This window comes from Phaenicophaeus curvirostris, chromosome 21 (genome assembly GCF_032191515.1).
Source record: "Phaenicophaeus curvirostris isolate KB17595 chromosome 21, BPBGC_Pcur_1.0, whole genome shotgun sequence".
In the NCBI taxonomy this organism is placed as follows: Eukaryota; Metazoa; Chordata; class Aves; order Cuculiformes; family Cuculidae; genus Phaenicophaeus; species Phaenicophaeus curvirostris.
This window is the reverse complement of record NC_091412.1, coordinates 8,152,181-8,173,397: the sequence shown is the minus strand read 5'-3', so window position 1 is coordinate 8,173,397 and position 21,217 is coordinate 8,152,181. Positions and strand designations below refer to the sequence as shown.

The following is a 21,217-nucleotide window of genomic DNA, read 5'->3' as shown; positions in this document are numbered from 1 at the left end:
CTTTTTGGTCTCTCAGTGGAGAAACGTAAGCCTATCTTATGTTTAACTCCAGATTAGTGTTCGTATCTTGGCTGTCAAACCCAAGACCTGCTAATTGTGAGACACATAAGTTTCCTATGGGGTAGCATTTCCTTTTGGAAAGAGGCTTGAGAAGGGAAAATAGGTTGGAACCTGTGTTTGTGCTTGAACTATCCCTCTGTAAACTTCATCCTTACAATGTCCCTTTTTGGTGTGAAATGGTGTGAAAATGGTGTGAAATCCAGCTGGAGGCCAGTGACAAGTGGGGTTCCCCAGGGCTCAGTGCTGGGTCCAGCCCTGTTCAATGTCTTCATCAACGATCTGGATGAAGGCATCGAGTGCACCCTGAGCAAGTTTGCGGACGACACTAAGCTGGGTGGAAGTGTCGATCTGCTGGAGGGTCGGGAGGCTCTGCAAAGGGATCTGAACAGGCTGGACCGCTGGGCAGAGTCCAATGGCATGAGGTTTAACAAGGCCAAATGCTGGGTCCTGCACTTGGGGCACAACAACCCTATGCAGTGCTACAGACTGGGAGAAGTCTGTCTAGAAAGCTGCCTGGAGGAGAGGGACCTGGGGGTGTTGGTTGACAGCGACTGAACAGGAGCCAGCAGTGGCCCAGGTGGCCAAGAAGGCCAATGGCATCTTGGCTTGGATCAGAAACGGCGTGACCAGCAGGTCCAGGGAGGTTCTTCTCCCTCTGTACTCGGCACTGGTGAGACCGCTCCTCGAATCCTGTGTTCAGTTCTGGGCCCCTCACCACAAGAAGGATGTTGAGGCTCTGGAGAGAGTCCAGAGAAGAGCAACAAAGCTGGTGAAAGGGCTGGAGAACAGGCCTTGTGAGGAGCGGCTGAGAGAGCTGGGGGTGTTTAGCCTGGAGAAGAGGAGGCTGAGGGGTGACCTCATTGCTCTCTACAACTACCTGAAAGGACGTTGTAGAGAGGAGGGTGCTGGCCTCTTCTCCCAAGTGACAGGGGACAGGACAAGAGGGAATGGCCTCAAGCTCCGCCAGGGGAGGTTTAGGCTAGACGTTAGGAAAAAATTCTTTACAGAAAGGGTCATTGGGCACTGGAACAGGCTGCCCAGGGAGGTGGTTGAGTCACCTTCCCTGGAGGTGTTTAAGGCACGGGTGGACGAGGTGCTGAGGGATATGGTTTAGTGTTTGGTAGGAACGGTTGGACTCGGTGATCCAGTGGGTCTCTTCCAACCTGGTGATTCTGTGATTTTTCATTTCATGTGTGAGACTTCTGTAAATCCTCCTCCTTGGTCATTCTGTGCCTGTTTATGAGGAAGGGGATCTTGAGGCAAGAAAAAATTGTGCACCTACAGCAATCTGACAGTTACTTGTCTTGTTTGAAGGAAAGCTTTTTGTGTACCAGAATACATAAAGTTTGTTAAAAGGCAGAAGGTGGAGGGGCATATGTATAGCTAATAATCATAGTATAGGTTTCTGCTTGCCAGTCTGTCTCTTTGCTGGTACAATGGTATATCTGTGAAGCTGATAATCCTGATACAAAAACTTAATTCCTGTGTACATAACGACTCCTTTTTTGACCCCAAACATTAAGAAAAGGAAAATGCTGACAGGGGCAAATGTGTTTTTATTATTCTCATTAGCAGGTTAGGCACTGGTGTGTTGCAAACTTCATTTGTACTGATGTGTGATATAAATGACTTTAAACTTAGTGGCACTTCGGTGCTTTTAGTAGTGGTTATTGCATTTTGGGTAGCCAGTCTTTATGTACAACGGTCTCGGTCTGTTTGTTGTGTAGACACAGCTGGGTATTGGGAGGGTTGGTGTACTTACATTTAAATTAATTTAGGACTTGGATTCTTAAAATATGGAAAATTCAGGTTTAATCACTTCCTTCTGTTGATGTGTTTCAACGTAGATGGGAAAAGGCAACGAGTAATTTTTTAATCTGGTGAGATTCTTTTGGTGGATATAGATAGTTCAATACATTTGTACTTTATAATAAATGACAGCTATGACCTGGGATAAATTACTAATCTTTATCTGAATTGACAGTGCTTGAGGAGAGATGGCTGGAATGAATCACTGCTGCTGTGTCTGATGTGTGTAAGGAGGTTATACTAAATGACTAATGATTTGATTTTCTCCCAAGTTTTCCGAGGCTGGGGTGGCAAGGAAGAAGGTGGGAAGGGAAGATGAAGTTGTTCTTGTAAGGGCTGTGTGATAGCAAAAATATTTCCATGTAATAAATGATAAATAATATTTTGTAATTTTTAATTTTTATTCCTTTCAGATTAATGGTGCAATGTAGGAAACCTTTAAAGGTTTCAGATGAACTGGTGCAACAATATCAGAGTAAAAACCAATACCTAGCAGCAGTAGCAACGGAAGCTGACCAGGAACCTGAAATCGATCCTTATGCCTTTGTTGATGGCGATGTGGAATTCTTGTTTCCTGACAGTAAAAAAGACAGACAGAACATTGAGAGGGAAGTCGGGAAGAAACACAAGGTGAGTAAAGCAGTGAGGATACAAATAGGTGATGACATTGAAACAAATTGCTTTAGTCATCAAATATAACTTAAATTCTTCTCTATGTATTTAGAAGTACATTAAAAAAAGAATTGTAGCAGAAATGGTCAGTGAAATTATGCAGCAAGCTTCCCACTACGCCTAGAATTGTTCTGGCACACTGGTGGTGCTGTTCCATTAGGGTTCATGGCTTATGCCAATTGGAATAAAACCCAATCTGGCTCAGTAGCCTTTCTGTACAAATGGGTCATAGAGGGTGCTTGGAGAAGAGAGTAAGAACAAGGCAAGTGCTCTGTTCCTGCGTGGGAAGGTCTGGGGGGCCACTGAGGTGAACTCTGACTCCTTGCCTGGACAGTGAATGGAAATGTTTGGTTTTATCCCCTCTACTTTAGCCAGCACCAACTGTAAGAGGCTTCTACTTTAAACAAAAGTGCACCCTCTGAAAAAAGAGAAAATATAACTGCGTTGGGAGCTTGTCCATCAAAGCAACTTGTTTGTGAGGACTAGTTGTGTGTGTATATGTTCCTTCTGTTGAGAGTTTTATTCAATCACTGGTATAGTTAATGTATAGCATTCGTTATCTACTGTTTTTCAATAAGGCGGTGTAGCAAGCATCCACAGCTTGCTTTTTAAATCTATCCCCATCACCAAACCCAAGATTTACATTCTTATCTGTACTCATCATCTGTGTTGCTAGCGTGTTGCCAGTATTCCAAGCTTCCTTCTCCCTGAGCAAGTACCATCAACCAGCCCCTTAGACCACACGATGCTGAGCCTGAAGGCTAATGAGAACCTGATACTTCTGCTATGTGCAAGAATTCCCACAGGGAGCTAAAATGCCCACTACCTCCCCAATTAACGAGAGCAAACTTTTCTACTTTTTCTTTTTTAATAGGCTGAGGATGGTACATCTAGTGTTACAGTTTTATCCCATGAAGGAGAGGATGCTATGTCTCTATTTAGTCCTTCTGTCAAACAAGGTAAAGAGGTGCATTTGTTTTCCCCTCCTCTCTTAATTGTGCTATGTTAATGATCTCCTGAATAGTCAATAGATTCTAATAGGCTACTAAGTCTTTACTGTATGGTTTGTATTTCCCTATCCCTTCAGAATTAAAAATCTGCTTGGAATGCATTTTCTTCGTTTCACCTTGGAAATAAATGTTAGTTATAAAATCCAAATGTTGCAAAATTGAAGGGACCTCACGTGTAAGATCATTGAATGGAACTGAGAACATACCTTTATAATTTTTTTCCTTCTCCCTCCTGTCCCCCAGCTCTGGAAATAGTTCTTAAGATGTCTTAATTTTTTAAATAAATATATTACCAATGTTTTTGTAATGTTTGCTTTTCTTTATAGATGCCCAGCGTATTGCTGCTCATGCTCGCACTGCATCAACTAGCCTGTTCCACGAAACAGACTTGGTAGTCTCTTATACTGACCTTGACAATCTCTTCAATTCTGATGAAGATGAATTAACAGTAAGTGACGTGCAAAAGTAATGGCAGATGCTAAACAAAGAACTGCAGGGAACAAGTGTGTCTTTTTGTGGGTTTAGCTTGGGTGGGTTGGTTTGTTTTTTTGCTGTTTGTAGGAGAGGTTGCAAAACATGCATATAAACAAGTGCCGTGGCTCCTCTATAGCAGACGTACTGTTCTGGTTGACTCATGCGATCGTATTTCTGATACAAGCAAGCTTTTGATCTTGTATCCTTAGTATCCAGGCGGTATATGCTTCTGGAATATAATTTCACAGGTCTGACAGTGGTAGTAGTGCTCTTTTCCTGTGGTCTAGGTTCTGTGGAACTCGTCAATAAAGGCAATACTGAAACAAATCAAAAACTTCTGAAAGAGAAAGAGGCATTTGATCACGAGGACATTCTGCCAAATAAGCTGCTTCATTGCAGCAGCTATTATCTTGGAACAGTTTCTCTTGCAGTCTCTGATGGCTCTGAATCCATTATCTTTCTGGTTTCTATTTCAATACTGTTTGTAATCAGTTGTGTTTTCTGAACTGTACTTTGCTCCGTGCTTAATCCTAAATCCCCTTACCCAGACAAAATGCCCATCAACTTTAATGGGAGCTGTAGCTGAGTAAGGGCTGAAGGTTCTTAATAGCCATCAAAGGTCATCATTACATAAAGCAAGTGCATTTGCTCTTAAACATGAAAACTCTTATTTTCTATAGACTTTAGTACTGTCTAAACATTGTAAAATATCTTTTGTGCTTTTAATTTCAACAGCTTTTCTTCCCTGTACCTCTTGTTTGTGCTTCTCTGTCTTTTCTGCTCCTGTTCGTATGGTAACATCAGTGATGATAGAATGGCTTTGGGATTGTGTATGTTTTTTCCAGTAGATAGTGGGCAGCCCTATTTAGCTTTTTTTAATATGTTTGCTAATAGGCTGAGAGTTATAAAATAACCAGTCTTTCATTTTAATATCATCATGATTTGATGGGAGAGCATTCTCTGAGGTATTAAGGGAGATGAAGCGTAACCCCATCTACTACCTTTGTGCCTCTGATTTACTTTAATATTTCTACACGTTACACAAAGTCTCAGCATTGTGCATGTCTGCTGCACATGAAAATTCCTGTTAGCAGGAAAGATGAACGCGTGTTCGTGTCTGAAGTGATTTTATTACAATACTTTTCTTTCTTAGCCTGGATCTAAAAGAACAGTGAATGGCGCTGATGACAAATCCAACTGCAAAGAGGCAAAAGCAGGAAATCTAGACCCACTGTCATGCATAAGTAAGCTTTATTTGTTTTTTCTAAATAGAACACTAGCTCTAAACATCGGATTGCTAATATGTTGTGGGAATTTGGAAAATTATGCTTCATTTATCCTACTGAAATTTTAAGACAAAGGAAATGCTTAAAAATGTATTTGTGTACTAAAGGCTGCTTCTGATCTGAAATTAGGCACCGCAGATCTCCATAAAATGTATCCAACTCCACCTTCATTGGAACAACATATTATGGGATTTTCTCCAATGAACATGAATAATAAGGAGTATGGCAGTATGGACACTACACTTGGAGGAACAGTACTTGAAGGGAATAGCTCTAGCGTGGGAGCTCAGTTCAGAATTGAAGTAGATGAGGGTTTCTGCAGCCCCAAACCTGCTGAAATAAAGGTAGGTAGTGCCAATAGTTGTGATAAATGTTTCTAATAATTATTTTTCAGTTTATTACTTAATCTTGAATGGGAACCGTGGGAAATCAAGTACAATTTCTAACTTCTGTCCTGCATTCAACTAGGGTAGATAAGGCACATCGTAGTAAGTTATATATGGTGTTTTACTACTGAAGCTTCAAAAAAGAGTAAAACATAATTAGCCATTAGTAAGCTGAAGGAATGCATTTCAGTAATTGTAGTTCGTTGTTTTGTGTTGGCTTACTGCTTTTTGGAGGACCATGGGTGTGAACGATGTGTGTATAAATCTAATTCTCTTTTGCAGCTATATCGTGATAAAATATTAAAGAACTGCTTGAACTTAATCACATTTTTTTTGAGAAGAAATTTAATTGATGAAGTGATGTAATTTACATGCTGATGCTTTGCCGTGTCTAACTTCTAGGATTATTCTTATGTTTATAAACCTGAGAACTGTCAAGCTCTAGTGGGTTGTTCCATGTTTGCACCCCTGAAGACACTTCCCAGCCAGTGTCTTCCTCCCATCAAACTGCCAGAAGAATGCATTTATCGCCAGAGTTGGACTGTAGGAAAGTTGGATTTACTTCCTCCAGGACCTGCCATGCCATTCATCAAAGACGGGTATGACCTGTGATGCAAATGTTTAAGCTTCGTTAGGCGGTCAATTATCCACGTTGTGGGAAGTACCCCTATGTGTCTTTTTTGTAGACCTGTAATGGGGCATATTTGTAAAGACATACTGTGTTTATACAGCTGACAAGAGCCTTTAAAAATTCCTTACGATTAAACCTTACTGTAAAACACTGTCTTCTCAAATAGCTTCTTAACTGTGCATACATTTTATTCATTGTTTCATTTAAAGGTTTCTTGGGGAAGCTTAATGGTGCAAGTCCAGTTTTAATAAGTAATGAAGACGGTAACAATCGAGATAAATGTAAACTTGGGACTTGTTTTTGTGGTGGTGTTGTAGGTACTATAAGGGCTTAGTGGGTGGTGCTTCTATTTCTTAAATTATTTTCTTACATGGCAGTAATCTCAGCTGTACTGGGACTAGGAAAGCACTTCCTTTGATTGGAAGCTATGCCCAGTGTGCCATTGCCTGGTAACAGCAGCATTGTGGTAGGCATGTCACTAATCTGCATTTGGGTAGCGAAGGTCTTGCTGGCAGTTCTTGTTGGAAAAAATATTTATTCCTCCTTCTCTTTTACTTTAGTAGCAGGTACAGATACATCGTCACCTCATTGCCTAATCCATTTATTGATAAAATTACATGAATATTAAATCTTGGAGTAAATAGTGATGTTGCTTCTGGTAGGGCCATTCATAAGCAATATGTTACCAGTTCTTATTAGCCTTAGAGGTCTTCGGAGATACTCAACTGCTTAGGAAGGAAAATGTTAAACGTTTCCAGGTGATACTTTCCTCGTGAATCTGCTAGTGACAGACCTGGTATATTTTCTTTGTGTGTGTCAACACAACAATGTAAATAAAACATGAACAAAAAAGGTGTCCTTTAGACTCCATACAATCATACAATTTATAATTTATTCTGACCACACTTGTTTCCTGGAAGCTTTGTGCAGAGGAAGAGACGAAAGGAGGTGGGGAAAGATTCTTTAACAGTGCTGTCAGTGGGAGTCCTGCGAAGTCATTTAGAACAAACGCTCTTCAGGTTTCTTAGGGAATGAAAATCTTGCTGTGGATTATGAAAACAAGTTTTAAAAAGCAAATATTAATTAGGAATATTATTCTTTTAGAAATATGAGAGACAAATTTCAAAACCAGTATGTTGTGTACTTAAAGTATTTCCTTCTTTTTGTGGCTGCTATTAGTGATGGAAGTACGATGGATCAAGAGTATGGCCCTGCATACACACCACAAACTCATACTCCATTTGGGATGCCACCAAGTAGCGCACCTCCCAGTAACAGCGGAGCTGGAATTCTCCCTTCCCCTTCCACCCCTCGTTTCCCAACTCCTAGAACACCAAGGACGCCTCGAACACCTCGTGGGGCTGGTGGACCTGCGAGTGCACAGGGTTCAGTCAAATACGAGAACTCTGATTTATACTCACCAGCTTCCACACCATCGACGTGTAGGCCGCTTAATTCTGTTGAACCTGCAACTGTGCCTTCCATTCCAGAGGCACACAGTCTTTATGTGAATCTCATCCTCTCAGAGTCTGTAATGAATCTCTTCAAAGACTGTAACTTTGACAGCTGCTGCGTTTGTGTTTGCAATATGAACATCAAAGGTGCTGATGTTGGAGTTTACATTCCCGATCCAACACAAGAGGCCCAGTATAGGTGTACCTGTGGTTTCAGTGCTGTTATGAATAGAAAATTCGGCAACAGTTCTGGACTTTTTCTTGAAGATGAATTGGATATTCTAGGACGTAATACGGAGTGTGGCAAAGAAGCAGAAAAGCGCTTTGAAGCTCTCAGAGCTACTTCTGTTGAACACGGCAGTGGAGGATTGAAAGAACCTGAGAAACTGCCCGATGAGTTAATTCTGTTGCTGCAGGATCAGTGCACCAACTTGTTCTCACCGTTTGGAGCAGCGGATCAAGATTCCATTCCCAAAGTCGCTGCAGTTAGTAACCTGGTACGCGTAGAAGAAAGGGATTGTTGCAATGACTGCTACTTAGCCTTGGAACATGGACGGCAGTTCATGGACAATATGTCAGGAGGGAAAGTTGATGAAGCACTTGTGAAAACTACTTGCTTGCACCACTGGTCAAAAAGGAACGGTAAATATTGAAACCAGCTTATTTTCTATTTGTCCACCTATGAACCTCTCTTATGGGTTTTTTTTGTGTTTTTCCTTTGTGAATATTGGATGCTTAGGTGTTTTTTTCCACCTACATGCTTGTGTAGACTTCTATTTTGACGGTGTTCAGAACAATAATTTCTTTCACGTTGTGTGCTGGTACCGTACACCAAGCAGAATGCAGACCTTGGCTGCCACCAGTTGTAAAATTCCTCACATGAATTTCAGTGTAATGTAAGACCACATCAACCGTCCACAACACTTCACTAGCCTTGTTCTTTTAAAGCAGCTTCTGGTGACTGCATCTAGAGAGGCTCTGTGGAATGAGGGTACGTAGGAAGTGTAGGTGGTTCAAATGGTGACTGTATTGTCAAGGCTACTGTGGTAGAATTAAACGAGATTTATGATTCAGTAGGCTTCCTCCCCTTCTTTAAGTGGGGGTGGGGTGCTAGTTTAGTGGCATGTGTGGCAAATAAAGCGTTATTGTAGCCTCCACTGTACGCTGGGTCTGCCAGAGGTCTTTGGATTTTTCCTTGTGGGGCCTGACTAAGGATATATTGTCTTACGGAATACCCTTTATTGTGTGTATTTGCATCCTTCTCTCAATAACAGTCTCTTCAGGTAGCAACTTTAGCAGAGTGAACAGTGAAATATGAAACTTTGATAGCTGTTAACAGTGATTTGTGGTTGTTAATGAGGATGAGGAGGACTAAGAGTAAAACGCAGCTAAGTTTCTGTGTATCAGTGGGGGATTAAGTTCAAAAGCCCAGGCTATAGATAAATCCATGTTTTCAGGCACCCAGGAGAAAACTCAGTGTTACTGTGACCTTGGTATTTAGGATAAAAAGATGTAAAGATACTTTTAAATGGGAGGCTATGAAATTATAGCCATACTAATTTTTTTGTCAGCTTTTTATTAAACACTACATTAAATCGTATGGTGGTGGTGAGCTGATGAAATGGGCTGTGACTGTTTGAGGCTTCCCTTGACTTCTGTGAGTGAGCAATGGGTGACAGCCTTGCCTGAGTCTCCTGTATTTGGCAGGAAAATCCTATAGTTTAAGGGTTGTACAACTTGTTTGTGATTTTGTTTATTTAGAAAGGGTGTTTGTCTGTTATTTTAAATCAGAAGATGGTATGGTTTTCAAGGGAAAAAGCTCTACAGACATAATTATAAAAAATACAGATGGCTTTATTTTTAAGTGGCTGGGAGGGGAAGGAGGAGAACTCTATGCTTAACTTCTGTCCTGGCCTTTGGGTGGCCTGCATGTGTGTTTCTGAAGAGCGTGACTTTGTTTCCAATCAGGGTGATTTAGGATACTGGGTTGTTTGTGGAGGGCTTTATTGTATCTTGTCGTTTCAGGCCTTGACAGTCTCTTTTTTTTCCCTTTCAGTTGTGGATGTGAGCATGCAGTGTTCCCAGGACATCCTTCGTATGCTTCTCTCGCTCCAGCCAGTTCTTCAGGATGCAATTCAGAAAAAGCGAACGGTCCGGTCTTGGGGTGTGCAAGGCCCCCTCACGTGGCAACAGTTCCACAAAATGGCTGGCAGAGGCTCTTACGGTAAGGGCTGCGTCGACTCCTGCCGCTAATCTCTGCGTGATCCGGCCACCCAACCTCACTGTTTGGATGCTGTTCAGCCTATTGGAATTCTGAACAGCGTTTGACCTTTCTTTAAACTAATAAGAGCTATTAGGGGAGAATTCTTCTCCTTAGAAAACCAGAAAATATTTATATTCCATAAAACAGTAAATGAATTCAAAGGTCTATGTATTTAAATATTAACAGCTTCAATTGTACTGTCGCTATACACCTGACACCTCTCCGAGCGAGGGACTGAAATTGCAAAGATGGATTTAATGTTAAACCAGTAATTACTCTGGTTTTGTTCTTTTTTCTTTTTTTTACTCAAAAGAACTACATCACTTTAGTTACTTGAAATACAGTGTAGTTAAAAATACTGGCTTTGAAATTCTTGAAAAAGTGTGCTTTCTTCCTCATTAGCTTCAGAACGGTGTTGAAGATCTGAGGCTCTCCAGTGTGTTGTCTGTGATAAATACTGGGAGTGACCAACGTGTGATGCACATTCACAGGCAGAGGGTGAATTTTGTGCACTCAAGATACAAACTGACCTCTTTAGCATATGCGATTGATTTATTACTGTGTATCAGAGTGACCTTTCACCAGCAGATCTTCTGTAACTACATTTAGAACATGTAAATAGTTGAAATGTATAATTACCAATTCTTCTCCCTTTTTTTTGATCCCTCTGTGGAGAAGGTTTCATGGGCAATAAAGATCTGTTCCTGATTGTCTGTATACTGATAAAAATATGAAATAACTGGAACTTTTTCTTGAGGCCCTGAGAGATTTCAAATATAAATAATTAGCTGATGCTTTTTGGCAGAGGGTTGGATCATACGTGCAGGTTTTTCATTTCTATCTGTTTATAAATGGAATAGTTCTCATTTTAATCAGTGCTGCTTCCTGCTAGATGCTGGGAACGCTGGTGTGTTTTCTAGTCATGTTTCCTAGAAGCAGGGTGTTAATATTAAGCTTTCTGCTTAATAAATTGGAAAACGTGTCTTGCTTTTCCAGGAACTGATGAGTCCCCAGAACCACTGCCAATCCCAACATTTTTGTTGGGATACGATTATGATTTTCTGGTGCTGTCTCCATTTGCTTTGCCGTATTGGGAGAGGCTGATGTTGGAACCTTATGGATCTCAAAGAGACGTGGCTTACGTTGTGGTCTGCCCTGAGAATGAGGCTCTGCTGAATGGAGCAAAAAGCTTCTTTAGGGATCTGACTGCTATATACGAGGTACATTATTTTTGGCAGTTGGGAGTGAAATGGATTTTTGAAAGACTGTTTCTAATACATACTTATCAGGCTTGTCTCGGATGATGAAAGCGCTCACACAGAATGCTGTCTTGGAAAGCTGCTAGAAAGGATTTTAGGAACGGGCGCTTGGAAGATAAGGGTCGTTCATGCTGCTCACCATTCCTTTTAGCAGTAGCTGTTTTGAGGCTCTATTTGATAAACGCCACTCAGTGGCAAAACTCTGTATTACTCCTTCAATTGTTTTAGCTACATTTAATTAATTAATTAAATACCGGTATTACTCTGATGGTGATTAAGATTAGACTAGATGATGTATCAACCAGTTTTTCTTGCATTTAGGAAAGCCTGAAAATAAACCATAAAATCAGTATTAACTATTCTAGAATTAAATGTTAACTTTGGAATGTAATAACTACATTAGGAGTTGTCGGTCTTTACATATATGTCCTTTGTGTGGTATTTAACAGATTTGAAGGCTTACAAATTCTTTATTTTGCATCATCTATTTTACCTTCTTTGCAGTCATGCAGGCTTGGTCAGCACAGACCTATCTGTAAGTTACTGCCTGATGGGATCATGAGAGTTGGACCTACTGCTTCGAAGAAACTTTCTGAGAAGCTGGTCACAGAATGGTTCTCACAGACATCTAATACCAACAATGAAGCATTTTCCAAACTCAAACTCTACGCTCAAGTTTGCAGATATGAGCTGGGTATGAATTTATTATTTTTATTGGGGTTTTTTTTAGTGCTTGTATTTCATACAATTGCCACTTACTCCATCCCAGTAGAAGAGAAGAAATAATTACATTAATTCCTTGAGTCTTATTATTTGTTGCAGTTTTCTGGTTTTAATCCTGGGGGGGGAGGGAATCCAACTCTCCCTTATATTTTAGATTTGTGCTAAAATGGCTTCTTATCATTGGCAGTGTTGCTGCCTGATAGGGACTTCAGTTGTCTTTTTGTATTGATGACTGAAATTCTGCAGCAGCGATTTCTAGCAATTCAACATGGCTAGAAAAAAAATATTTAACAAATAGATTTCTGGGTATTTCTGAAGGAGCTTTCTGAGAAAACTAGAATTTGAGAATTTAATACAGGTATTTTAATTTGAGAGGTAAAATGTGTGCTAATGGTCTGCTCTGTTTTGTTGAACTATAGAGGTATGTAGGAGGAGTATGCTTAAAACCAGCTGCCAATATAACGTTTGTGCTTTTTCTCTGGTTTTAGGTCCTTATCTTGCTTCTCAGCCTTTGGACAATTCTTTACTTGCCCAAACAAATCTGGTCCCTCCCTCCAGCCAGCCGGCCTCTGCTCTGCCCCCAGTGTCCGCCAGTGCCGGGAATCCCAACACTCCATCGTCTGCTCCTGCAGCTCCCACCAGTAGTGCTATGACAGCAACATCAAACAGTGCCATGTCTTCTGCAGCTACTACAGCTAATTCTACGTTGACTACCACTGCCCCATCATCCTCTTCTGCCAGTATAGGCAGCGGGATCCCAACAAGCAAGCCTTCCTCGTTCCCACCTTTTAGCAGTATGAACAGTACCACTTCTGCCTCTCTGCCCACTCAGGCTGCAACAGTGCAAAACGGGCAAACGGGAGGACAGCAGCAACAGCCAACACTGCAGACTGCAGGGATGTCTGGAGATGCTACTTCAGCACCTGCTCAGCCCCATCCAGAGGTTTCTGAAAGGTAATGAAGTGCATTCAAACCTTCTTAGCCAAAAAAAACCCCACCCCTCAGCTCAACCAATGTGAGCCTATTAATGCCACTCGTGTCCCCTTGGTAAAAAAACTTTATTTCCTTTCTAGTCAGCATGTTGCTTTTTTGGGAGAAAGAGAGTCCATTCATGAAGTAGCAGAACTTCTTGGTTCCACTGCTAGCTGCAGAGATAACCGCATCTCAGTCTTTTGGTTTCTTTTATTTACAAAAACTAACCTTCTTTTTCTTCTTTCTGTCTCTAAAGAGAGAAAACTCACCAAACTGCTCAACTTCTGTATTTTAAGTTGGGAGGGAGGATGGATAACTGGCACCAGCTTAAAGTTCTGCTTTCTGTTATTAAAGTTATAATAGTAAAGACAGCTCTTAGTGAGATGCTGACCTTGTGGGTATTCTCATTCCCCAAGAATGAGAATTCCCCCAAGAACTCTGTGCTGTTGAGCTTCTGTAATAAAGAAGACTAAAGAAAAGACAAGCAGTACTGAGTTGCTGATAAGCTCACGTAGAAAAATGAAATAAAAAGAGTATTTCTTACACTGCAGTTGACTAAAAGATCTTTCCTATTTGACAATTTGATCTTGGTTTTAAACTAAAAGTAAATAATTTTAGAACTCGGCTTTTGTAACTGATTTCAACATTTCATTTCCAGCACTATGGATCGTGATAAAGTTGGAGTCCCTACAGATGGAGATTCACATGCTATCACCTATCCACCTGCAATTGTAGTTTACATAATTGATCCTTTTACATATGAAAAAAAGGATGAGAACAGTAGCTCATCTAGTTTGTGGACACTTGGACTTCTGCGCTGCTTTTTAGAGATGGTTCAGGTTCTTCCTCCTAACATCAAGAATATAATTTCTGTGCAGGTGAGCCAACATTTCTAGAAATATGCCAAACAAAGTGTCTTTGGTGCCTTTGGCTGCCTTTTGGAGGCTGTAACCCCCTCAAGTTGGAAGTTTAATTTACTTTGTAAACAGTAGTTATAGTTCTACACCTGTTAAATGATTAAGATTATAGTTTTTAGAACAGTTTAGGTGTTATTAACGCAGGCAAAATCCTGTAGTAGATTCCAAATTCATCAGTCTTTGTCTCTTAGGAAATGTAGTGGCCTCAGTTCAGTAACAAGTGAAATGTGGGAAAGCTGCTTATCCTGTCAGTGGATTCTGTGCTGCCAGCCTCACCCTGCTGGGCTTCAGACAGAAGTTCCTCTTCCTGATAGACACCCAACTGTAAAGGTGCCAGCAGCTGCACAGCTAGTTAACAGAGGGATCTTTTGGAGGAATTGTTAGGAACCAGAGAAATTTGCTAAGTAGAATTCTGAAAGTGGGGTACCCAAATACTATCTCAAAAGCCCTTTAATGATGAAATGGTAATTATTTTTTTCCTCCTCTGTAATCTCTTCTAGATTGTCCCATGTCAGTACCTTCTACAACCTGTGAAACATGAAGACCGACAGATTTACACTCAGCATTTAAAATCTTTGGCATTTTCAGCTTTTACTCAGTGTCGGAGACCTCTTCCAACTTCCACCAATGTGAAAACATTAACTGGCTTCGGCCCAGGTTTAGCCATGGAAACTGCTCTTAAGAGCCCTGATGTGAGTATTGTTAATGCGATGGTGTGACTATGCAGAGCAGAGCAATGTCCCTGTTTATTAAATGACTGGTGTCTTTCATGGTAACTAACGAGAGTTCTTAGGAATAATTGCTTTCTGAAGCTTCATTGTCTGTTCTGCCATCTTTATAGAGACCTGAGTGTATTCGACTCTACACCCCTCCTTTCATCCTGGCTCCTGTGAAGGACAAGCAAACAGAACTTGGGGAAACCTTTGGAGAAGCTGGCCAGAAGTATAACGTACTTTTTGTAGGCTACTGTTTGTCTCATGATCAAAGATGGCTTCTTGCATCTTGCACAGATCTCTATGGAGAACAGTTAGAAACTTGCATAATTAATATTGATGTACCAAACAGGTAAGAACGAGACCGTTTGATTAATGTTTAGCTCGCATATCTTCTTACATTCCCCTGAAGAATTAGTTTGTTTATGATGCTGCAAGAATAACTCTGATTTTCCTAGACTCACTATATTGTAAAACTAGCTAAAGCAAGTGGATATTTTCGTATTACGTGCTTATTGTTTTGAGTTACATTTCTAGAAGAACATTGTTTGGTTTCACGTGATTCTTGAGTGGTTCTGTATGTGTGTTCATACTCCCCACACACCCTTGCTGGCTTTTGGTGTCAGTGTTAGAATGTGACTAATTAAAAAAACAAACAAGCAAACCAAAATTGCAATGGATGTATCGCAATGCTGGCGTTCTTGGGTCCTGTGAATGTTCAGGTTAATACAAGCAAGAAGATCCAAACATGGCAATAAAACCTTGTTGCAGACAAGTTCTAGTTTTGTTTTCCCTTCTTTCTTAATTCCAGAGCTCGCAGGAAAAAGGGCTCTGCCCGCAGACTCGGTCTTCAGAAACTCTGGGAATGGTGCCTGGGACTTGTGCAGATGAGCTCTTTGCCATGGAGAGTTGTAATAGGACGTTTAGGAAGAATAGGACACGGGGAATTAAAAGGTAACACTAGCATTTTTAGAGTCTAGATTTGATTTGAAGCTTTCATTTCTCAATAATATAAAGTGTCTGTCCCTGTTTCTGGAAGAAAACCTAAATATTTTTAGAGCTCCTTTGTGTATTTGAAACTTAACACACATGAAGTTTGCACCACAAAATATGGATTCCACAACGAGCACTGTTCTTCTAGACAGATCTATGTCCTTTATATCCTCAGACTGGAGTTGTTTGCTGAGTCGCCGAAACCTTCAGTCCCTCAGTAAGAGACTAAAAGACATGTGCAGAATGTGTGGTATCTCTGCTGCAGACTCTCCCAGCATTCTCAGTGCTTGTTTGGTGGCAATGGAACCCCAGGGGTCCTTCATTATTATGCCAGGTATGTGAGAATCTCTCTCTCTTTTGGCAAGCGAATGAATAGCTCTGGTTTGGCAAAACTAAGGAAATACTTTATTTGTCTTCAAAGATTCCGTATCGACGGGCTCTGTATTTGGACGCAGCACCACTTTAAATATGCAGACGTCTCAGCTGAATACCCCACAGGACACATCATGCACTCATATACTTGTGTTTCCCACTTCTGCGTCTGTGCAAGTAGCATCGGCAACTTATACCACTGAAAACTTGGACCTGGCCTTTAACACAAACAATGGTTAGTAGACTGGATTTACTCTTCTTTTAAAAACAAACCAACTCTCCCCTCGCCATTCCCCTTGTAATAAGAACAAGACTGTTTATTCTAATAAACCACAAGATTTATATGGGTAATCACTTGATTTCAGACTGCATTGTCCTATCTTGTATGTAGTGAAACTGTAGAAACTCACTGCTTTTGTTCTTTTTCAAGATGGAGCAGATGGAATGGGAATCTTTGACTTGTTAGACACTGGAGATGATCTTGATCCTGATATTATAAATATTCTACCCGCGTCCCCTACTGGATCCCCTGTACATTCTCCAGGGTCCCACTACCCCCATGGAGGTGATATGGGCAAGGTAACTCTTAAGAGTAAATAGAGTTGTGTGTGTTTTGTTTGTTCTCCATCTGCTAATTTCCTCCTGTGGAATGAAAGTTTCCTATGAAATGTTTTGAATCAATTGGTTATTGGGTTGTTTTTGCAAGATTCATATAATGCTTGGATATTTCAAAATGCTTTGTGTTTCAAATGCTACAGATGATTTCTATGAAGTTTGTGCTCTCCTAATATTAAACCATCGCTGGTTGTTTTGCAGGGTCAAGGTACAGATCGATTGCTTTCAACAGAATCTCATGATGAAGTAACAAATATACTGCAACAGCCATTGGCCCTGGGGTATTTTGTGTCAACTGCCAAAGCAGGTCCATTGCCTGACTGGTTTTGGTCAGCGTGCCCTCAAGCACAAAATCAGTGTCCCTTGTTTCTTAAGGTATGTGACTTCAGGAGGCTGTAGGGCCGTCTGCCTGGATGGTCTGTCAGAGAAAGTCGTGCAGGGACCTGAACTATGAGAATGTTTACGTTTAAAACAAAGCTGGTGCATGTCTCAGAGTCAGGCCTGCTTCTGTTTCAGGAGAGTTGGGTTTTAAGCTTTGGTTTTTTATATTCACTTTTTTTTAAGGGAAGGAAAATGATAAGTAGCAAATGTTCTGGAAGTTGCTGCTCTTCTGATTGTTTCTTCACGGTAATCTGGGCTCCGTTCTCTTTCTGGCTTTGTGCTATGGTATTTTCTAAGAATAGATTGAGTTTCTAGACAGATCTCTGGTTAATGCTTGACTCCCATGGGGACTGGGGGTAGAGAGGGAAGTACACAAGTGTAACCTAATATCTCACTTACACTGGCTAAAAAAAAAAAATAAATCTCTATGTATTGCACAAAGCATAAAAGCCAGGTTTTCCACGTTGGCTGTTGCCAAGTGACAGCCATTGTATCATCTGTCTGGATATTGTCTGAGCCCCTTATCTTTTTATGGCACAACCAAGACATACATTTAAGGCTATATGTTAGTATACAGAGAAACTGTCTGTGTTAACACTCACTTTTGACTTAAATTAGCTTCTCTAATACTGTGGTTTACTTTCTAATGATTACAGATATGTCTTCTGCAGCCTTATTTGTGTCTGGATTAGCGGTTCCTCTTGGCCTAAGCTCAGCTGTGGCTTTGATAGAAGATGGTTTGGGTTTTTTTGAATAGAGGATTTATTGTTTTCCCCAAGCAGCTCTATATATGGAATATAAACATACCAGTCTTATGGAAAGCAACTCAACTTCCAAGTCTGTGTATTAGTAGACGTCTTGGGCCACTTGAGCTACTTTTTTATTAATCACTTAATGTGGTAAAGGGATTTAAAAAAACTCCTAGTAGGACTATGTTTTTAGGAGAGATTTGTGTGCATTACCTTTTATATTCTGATAATTTCTGAACTTGTTGATGGCCTAAGGATAATGTTTGTTTTGGCTTGTGTGTCTGGGAAGAGAAGGTGATTGCAAGGGACGGGTCAGTGGTATAGAGGGGAGAAACTGCGGTGGTTGAATCGGGCAGTAACTGCTGGAATCCTTTGTCCGTCCTTAGGCCTCTTTGCACCTCCATGTGCCTTCAGTGCAATCAGACGAGCTACTCCACAGTAAACACTCCCATCCACTTGATTCTAATCAAACTTCTGACGTGCTCAGGTATTTATGATTTATCACTTGCAAAAGTATCGTGCGTTTGAATTTCAGGGCTGACACAGTGAAGCCATGTATTTGGTTTTCTCTTGCTATTAGTTTTTCCTTTGCACTGCTGATATCCATAGTACATCTACAAGACAATGTCAATTGCTGTGCTTTGAGCAATTACAGGATGGCTTTATCAGAGAACAGTGCAATTAAAAGCAAAGCCCTTCCTTAACTAATCAATGTTGATTACAACTGAAAATACTTGAAAGACAGTGCTAGAAGACAGTAACACAGAAGATGGTGCGTAAATGAGTGGCAGATAGTTATGGTTAAGCCAGGATCTTGCATGGCAATCTTTTTGAAGGTACTGAAATGCTGAAGTACGAGAGTCTAGAGAGGCTGGTGTAAACATAGGGCACTTGTTCAGAAAACGACAGGTTTTTTCCATGTTCTTTTAAAAGCTGTGGACTCTTGACATTAATTAAGCATCAACAGTTAAAATGACAGTTCTCCACTGAAAGTGGGAAGTTTAGCTTTGAACTGCTTGTAAAAATTTTGAAGGCATGTTATTTCAGCACGTTGGCACAACTATTTTATGTGCCTAATACCAAAGACAGTGGATTAGGGTAAATTAGGACTGTAAAATACCGGTGAGAAAATCTGTTGGCTTCATGGAAGCTTGTCTTCTTTTCAGGTTTGTTCTGGAACAGTACAATGCACTCTCCTGGCTAACCTGTGATCCTGCAACCCAGGACAGACGGTCGTGTCTCCCAATTCATTTTGTGGTGCTCAATCAGTTGTATAACTTTATCATGAATATGCTGTGATCTTCATTGGAATTTTGCAAGACAAAAATGAGGAAAAGGGATATTTCACTGCAGGACTAAGTTATGATTCTTCTCAGTGCAAGTTGTTTGTGATGGGGTATGAATCTTGTTACTTCCAGCAAATATTGTTCTGACTTGTGAGAGTGGCACCTATCGCCCTACTGTCTTTGAGTCATTGACTATTGGGGACGCTTTAGAATGATGATCGGAAAGTGTATTATAACATTTTTAGTAGCAAAATTAACCATTTTTCCCCAACCACAGTATTTGTGAAGAGTAATGAGCCATAGTACCCAGTCATGGTTAATGAATATTAAAAGCATGGAGATGAGAAGAAACATGAGGAACAATTAAGTTTCAACCTATGGCTTCAGAACATCAAGATGTTCTTGTATTGGATTATAGTACCTAGTATTCAAAAATGCCTGCATCTCTTATTTATTGTAAGTTTTTAAATGTATAAATTGTCTTATATTTCTTAACCTCTTTTATAAAAATTTTCCTAGAAGGTTTATACTGCCTTCTTGCTTTAAAGCAATTGGTCTAAAATATATGTAATCGTCTTAATTAAAAGTTGCAGTAGGTTGCTTTTAGAGTATTATTTTTTTGTAAGGGGCGGGTGGGGACAGTAAATTTGTATTGTCTTGATGTACAGTTTAATGGGGATAGAGGGGTTAATGTCCATACCATTGTGTGTGGGGGATTTACAGCTAAGCTGTAGTTGAAGAGTACATGTACAGTAATGAAGTTCACTGTGTTTATATAAATTGAGAAGGTACCGGGTCTTACAGCATTTTATATCACACCTTTCCAGAATAACAATGGCAATATAGAAGTGATATTGTAGGTGGTTTAACTTGTAGTGAGAATAAAATGAATAAACTCAATTGAAATTTGTATCATGGTTCAGGGCTGTGGCTAGATTCTCAGATCTGTTTTCAGTCCACGAGTTTTAATATTACAAGAATATCTATCGTGCATCATTGTTGCCTAGATATTCTCAGCACTGTGGTGACTGCATTATTTTCTTCCACGTTTGCGATAAAATGTGACTCTGATGCAGAACACACAGAAAACTCTAATCTTATCCAAGGTCTCCTGTGAGGCTGAAATTTAGCCCGGCTCTAGCCGTTCTACAAATGCAAAAATAGTCAATCTTGACTTTAAGATTGGTGTGTGTTTAACTAAAATGTGGTGTATATAGATCCTCAGTGAATTCTGGTATTCAGATTTGATTCCATTAGTAAAAGAACAGCACGAACTCCTGAACATTTTCCTTTTCAATGTATTTTTGGCACTGTGGTGGAGGTCCCAGGTATTGGTGTAAGGCCTTCCCCCATAGCCCCTTTTCAGGCTCTGACTGGGCATGTGCCAAGGAGGCTTCGCCCTCCCTAAGGAAGGGACTGACAAATAACAAGGTGTTCGTAATCGTCTCTCTCTATCTACAGTCACCATTTTTTCTCAGTAGTTTCCTTCCCGTCTCCTAGCACATGCCAAATGTCTGATGCTGCTCTGAAATAGCCCCTACGGGTGCTGAGGAGCAACTGCATATGCTTTTTCTGGGTTCCTCATCTGACTGCCAGATTAAAAACTTAACTCCTGCAGCGCTCCCAGGAGCCTGTTGCGATAACCCGTGTCCTGGGTCTTAATACTGTCTGTCTTGCTGGTTTAAACCTCGAAAGAAGCGAGTTTTAAGATCCATTTGTGCACCTGCTGTTAATCCCCTACAAAGAAGAATTCACTCGCATTTACAAAATTTACTGTGTTAATGAAAATCATGTTTCGTAAATGCAAAATACCTGCCTGAGGTCATTTTTCATAGGAACAGCTTCACTGAATCATGTATATACAATATTAGCGACTCTTTTGGTTTTGTATAAAGAAATTGTACAATTGGTGATGAAAGTTTTCAGTCATTTCTTCAAAATAACATGAGTGCAATCAGCAGCTAGCGTATTTTGATAAACAGAGTTGAAAACTGGGTCTGTTCATTACTTTACCTTGAAAATGGTAGCGCACCACAGATTAAACAGCACATTTTTGTCTTACAGAAGGTTTTTATTTCTCATTTGGCTGAGGTTCTCAAAGTGGAAAAGTGCTCCTAAAACTGGAATTTTCAATGCATATTTTCTATCTTTTCTTTTTTTTTATTTTTCCTCTTTTCAAAGCTTTGTTGCTA

At 40.4% G+C, this 21,217-nt stretch overlaps 1 protein-coding gene across 1 annotated transcript in view; it reads left to right on the top strand.

Moving 5' to 3' along the window:
* The window catches only part of MED13 (mediator complex subunit 13), a 55,554-nt gene extending 34,611 nt beyond the window's left edge, over window positions 1–20,943 (top strand). The window contains exons 10-30 of the mRNA XM_069874114.1: window positions 2,283–2,499; window positions 3,416–3,500; window positions 3,878–3,999; window positions 5,179–5,269; window positions 5,441–5,655; window positions 6,100–6,296; window positions 7,508–8,424; window positions 9,839–10,006; window positions 11,042–11,265; window positions 11,809–11,998; window positions 12,516–12,981; window positions 13,658–13,877; window positions 14,417–14,608; window positions 14,758–14,981; window positions 15,441–15,583; window positions 15,798–15,956; window positions 16,044–16,229; window positions 16,425–16,573; window positions 16,811–16,984; window positions 18,126–18,226; window positions 18,906–20,943. Coding sequence (XP_069730215.1) covers window positions 2,283–2,499; window positions 3,416–3,500; window positions 3,878–3,999; window positions 5,179–5,269; window positions 5,441–5,655; window positions 6,100–6,296; window positions 7,508–8,424; window positions 9,839–10,006; window positions 11,042–11,265; window positions 11,809–11,998; window positions 12,516–12,981; window positions 13,658–13,877; window positions 14,417–14,608; window positions 14,758–14,981; window positions 15,441–15,583; window positions 15,798–15,956; window positions 16,044–16,229; window positions 16,425–16,573; window positions 16,811–16,984; window positions 18,126–18,226; window positions 18,906–19,038 — 4,573 coding nt within the window. The 3' untranslated portion in view covers window positions 19,039–20,943. The remainder of the gene's footprint in view (window positions 1–2,282; window positions 2,500–3,415; window positions 3,501–3,877; window positions 4,000–5,178; window positions 5,270–5,440; window positions 5,656–6,099; window positions 6,297–7,507; window positions 8,425–9,838; window positions 10,007–11,041; window positions 11,266–11,808; window positions 11,999–12,515; window positions 12,982–13,657; window positions 13,878–14,416; window positions 14,609–14,757; window positions 14,982–15,440; window positions 15,584–15,797; window positions 15,957–16,043; window positions 16,230–16,424; window positions 16,574–16,810; window positions 16,985–18,125; window positions 18,227–18,905) is intronic.
* The last annotated feature ends 274 nt before the right edge of the window (window positions 20,944–21,217 follow it).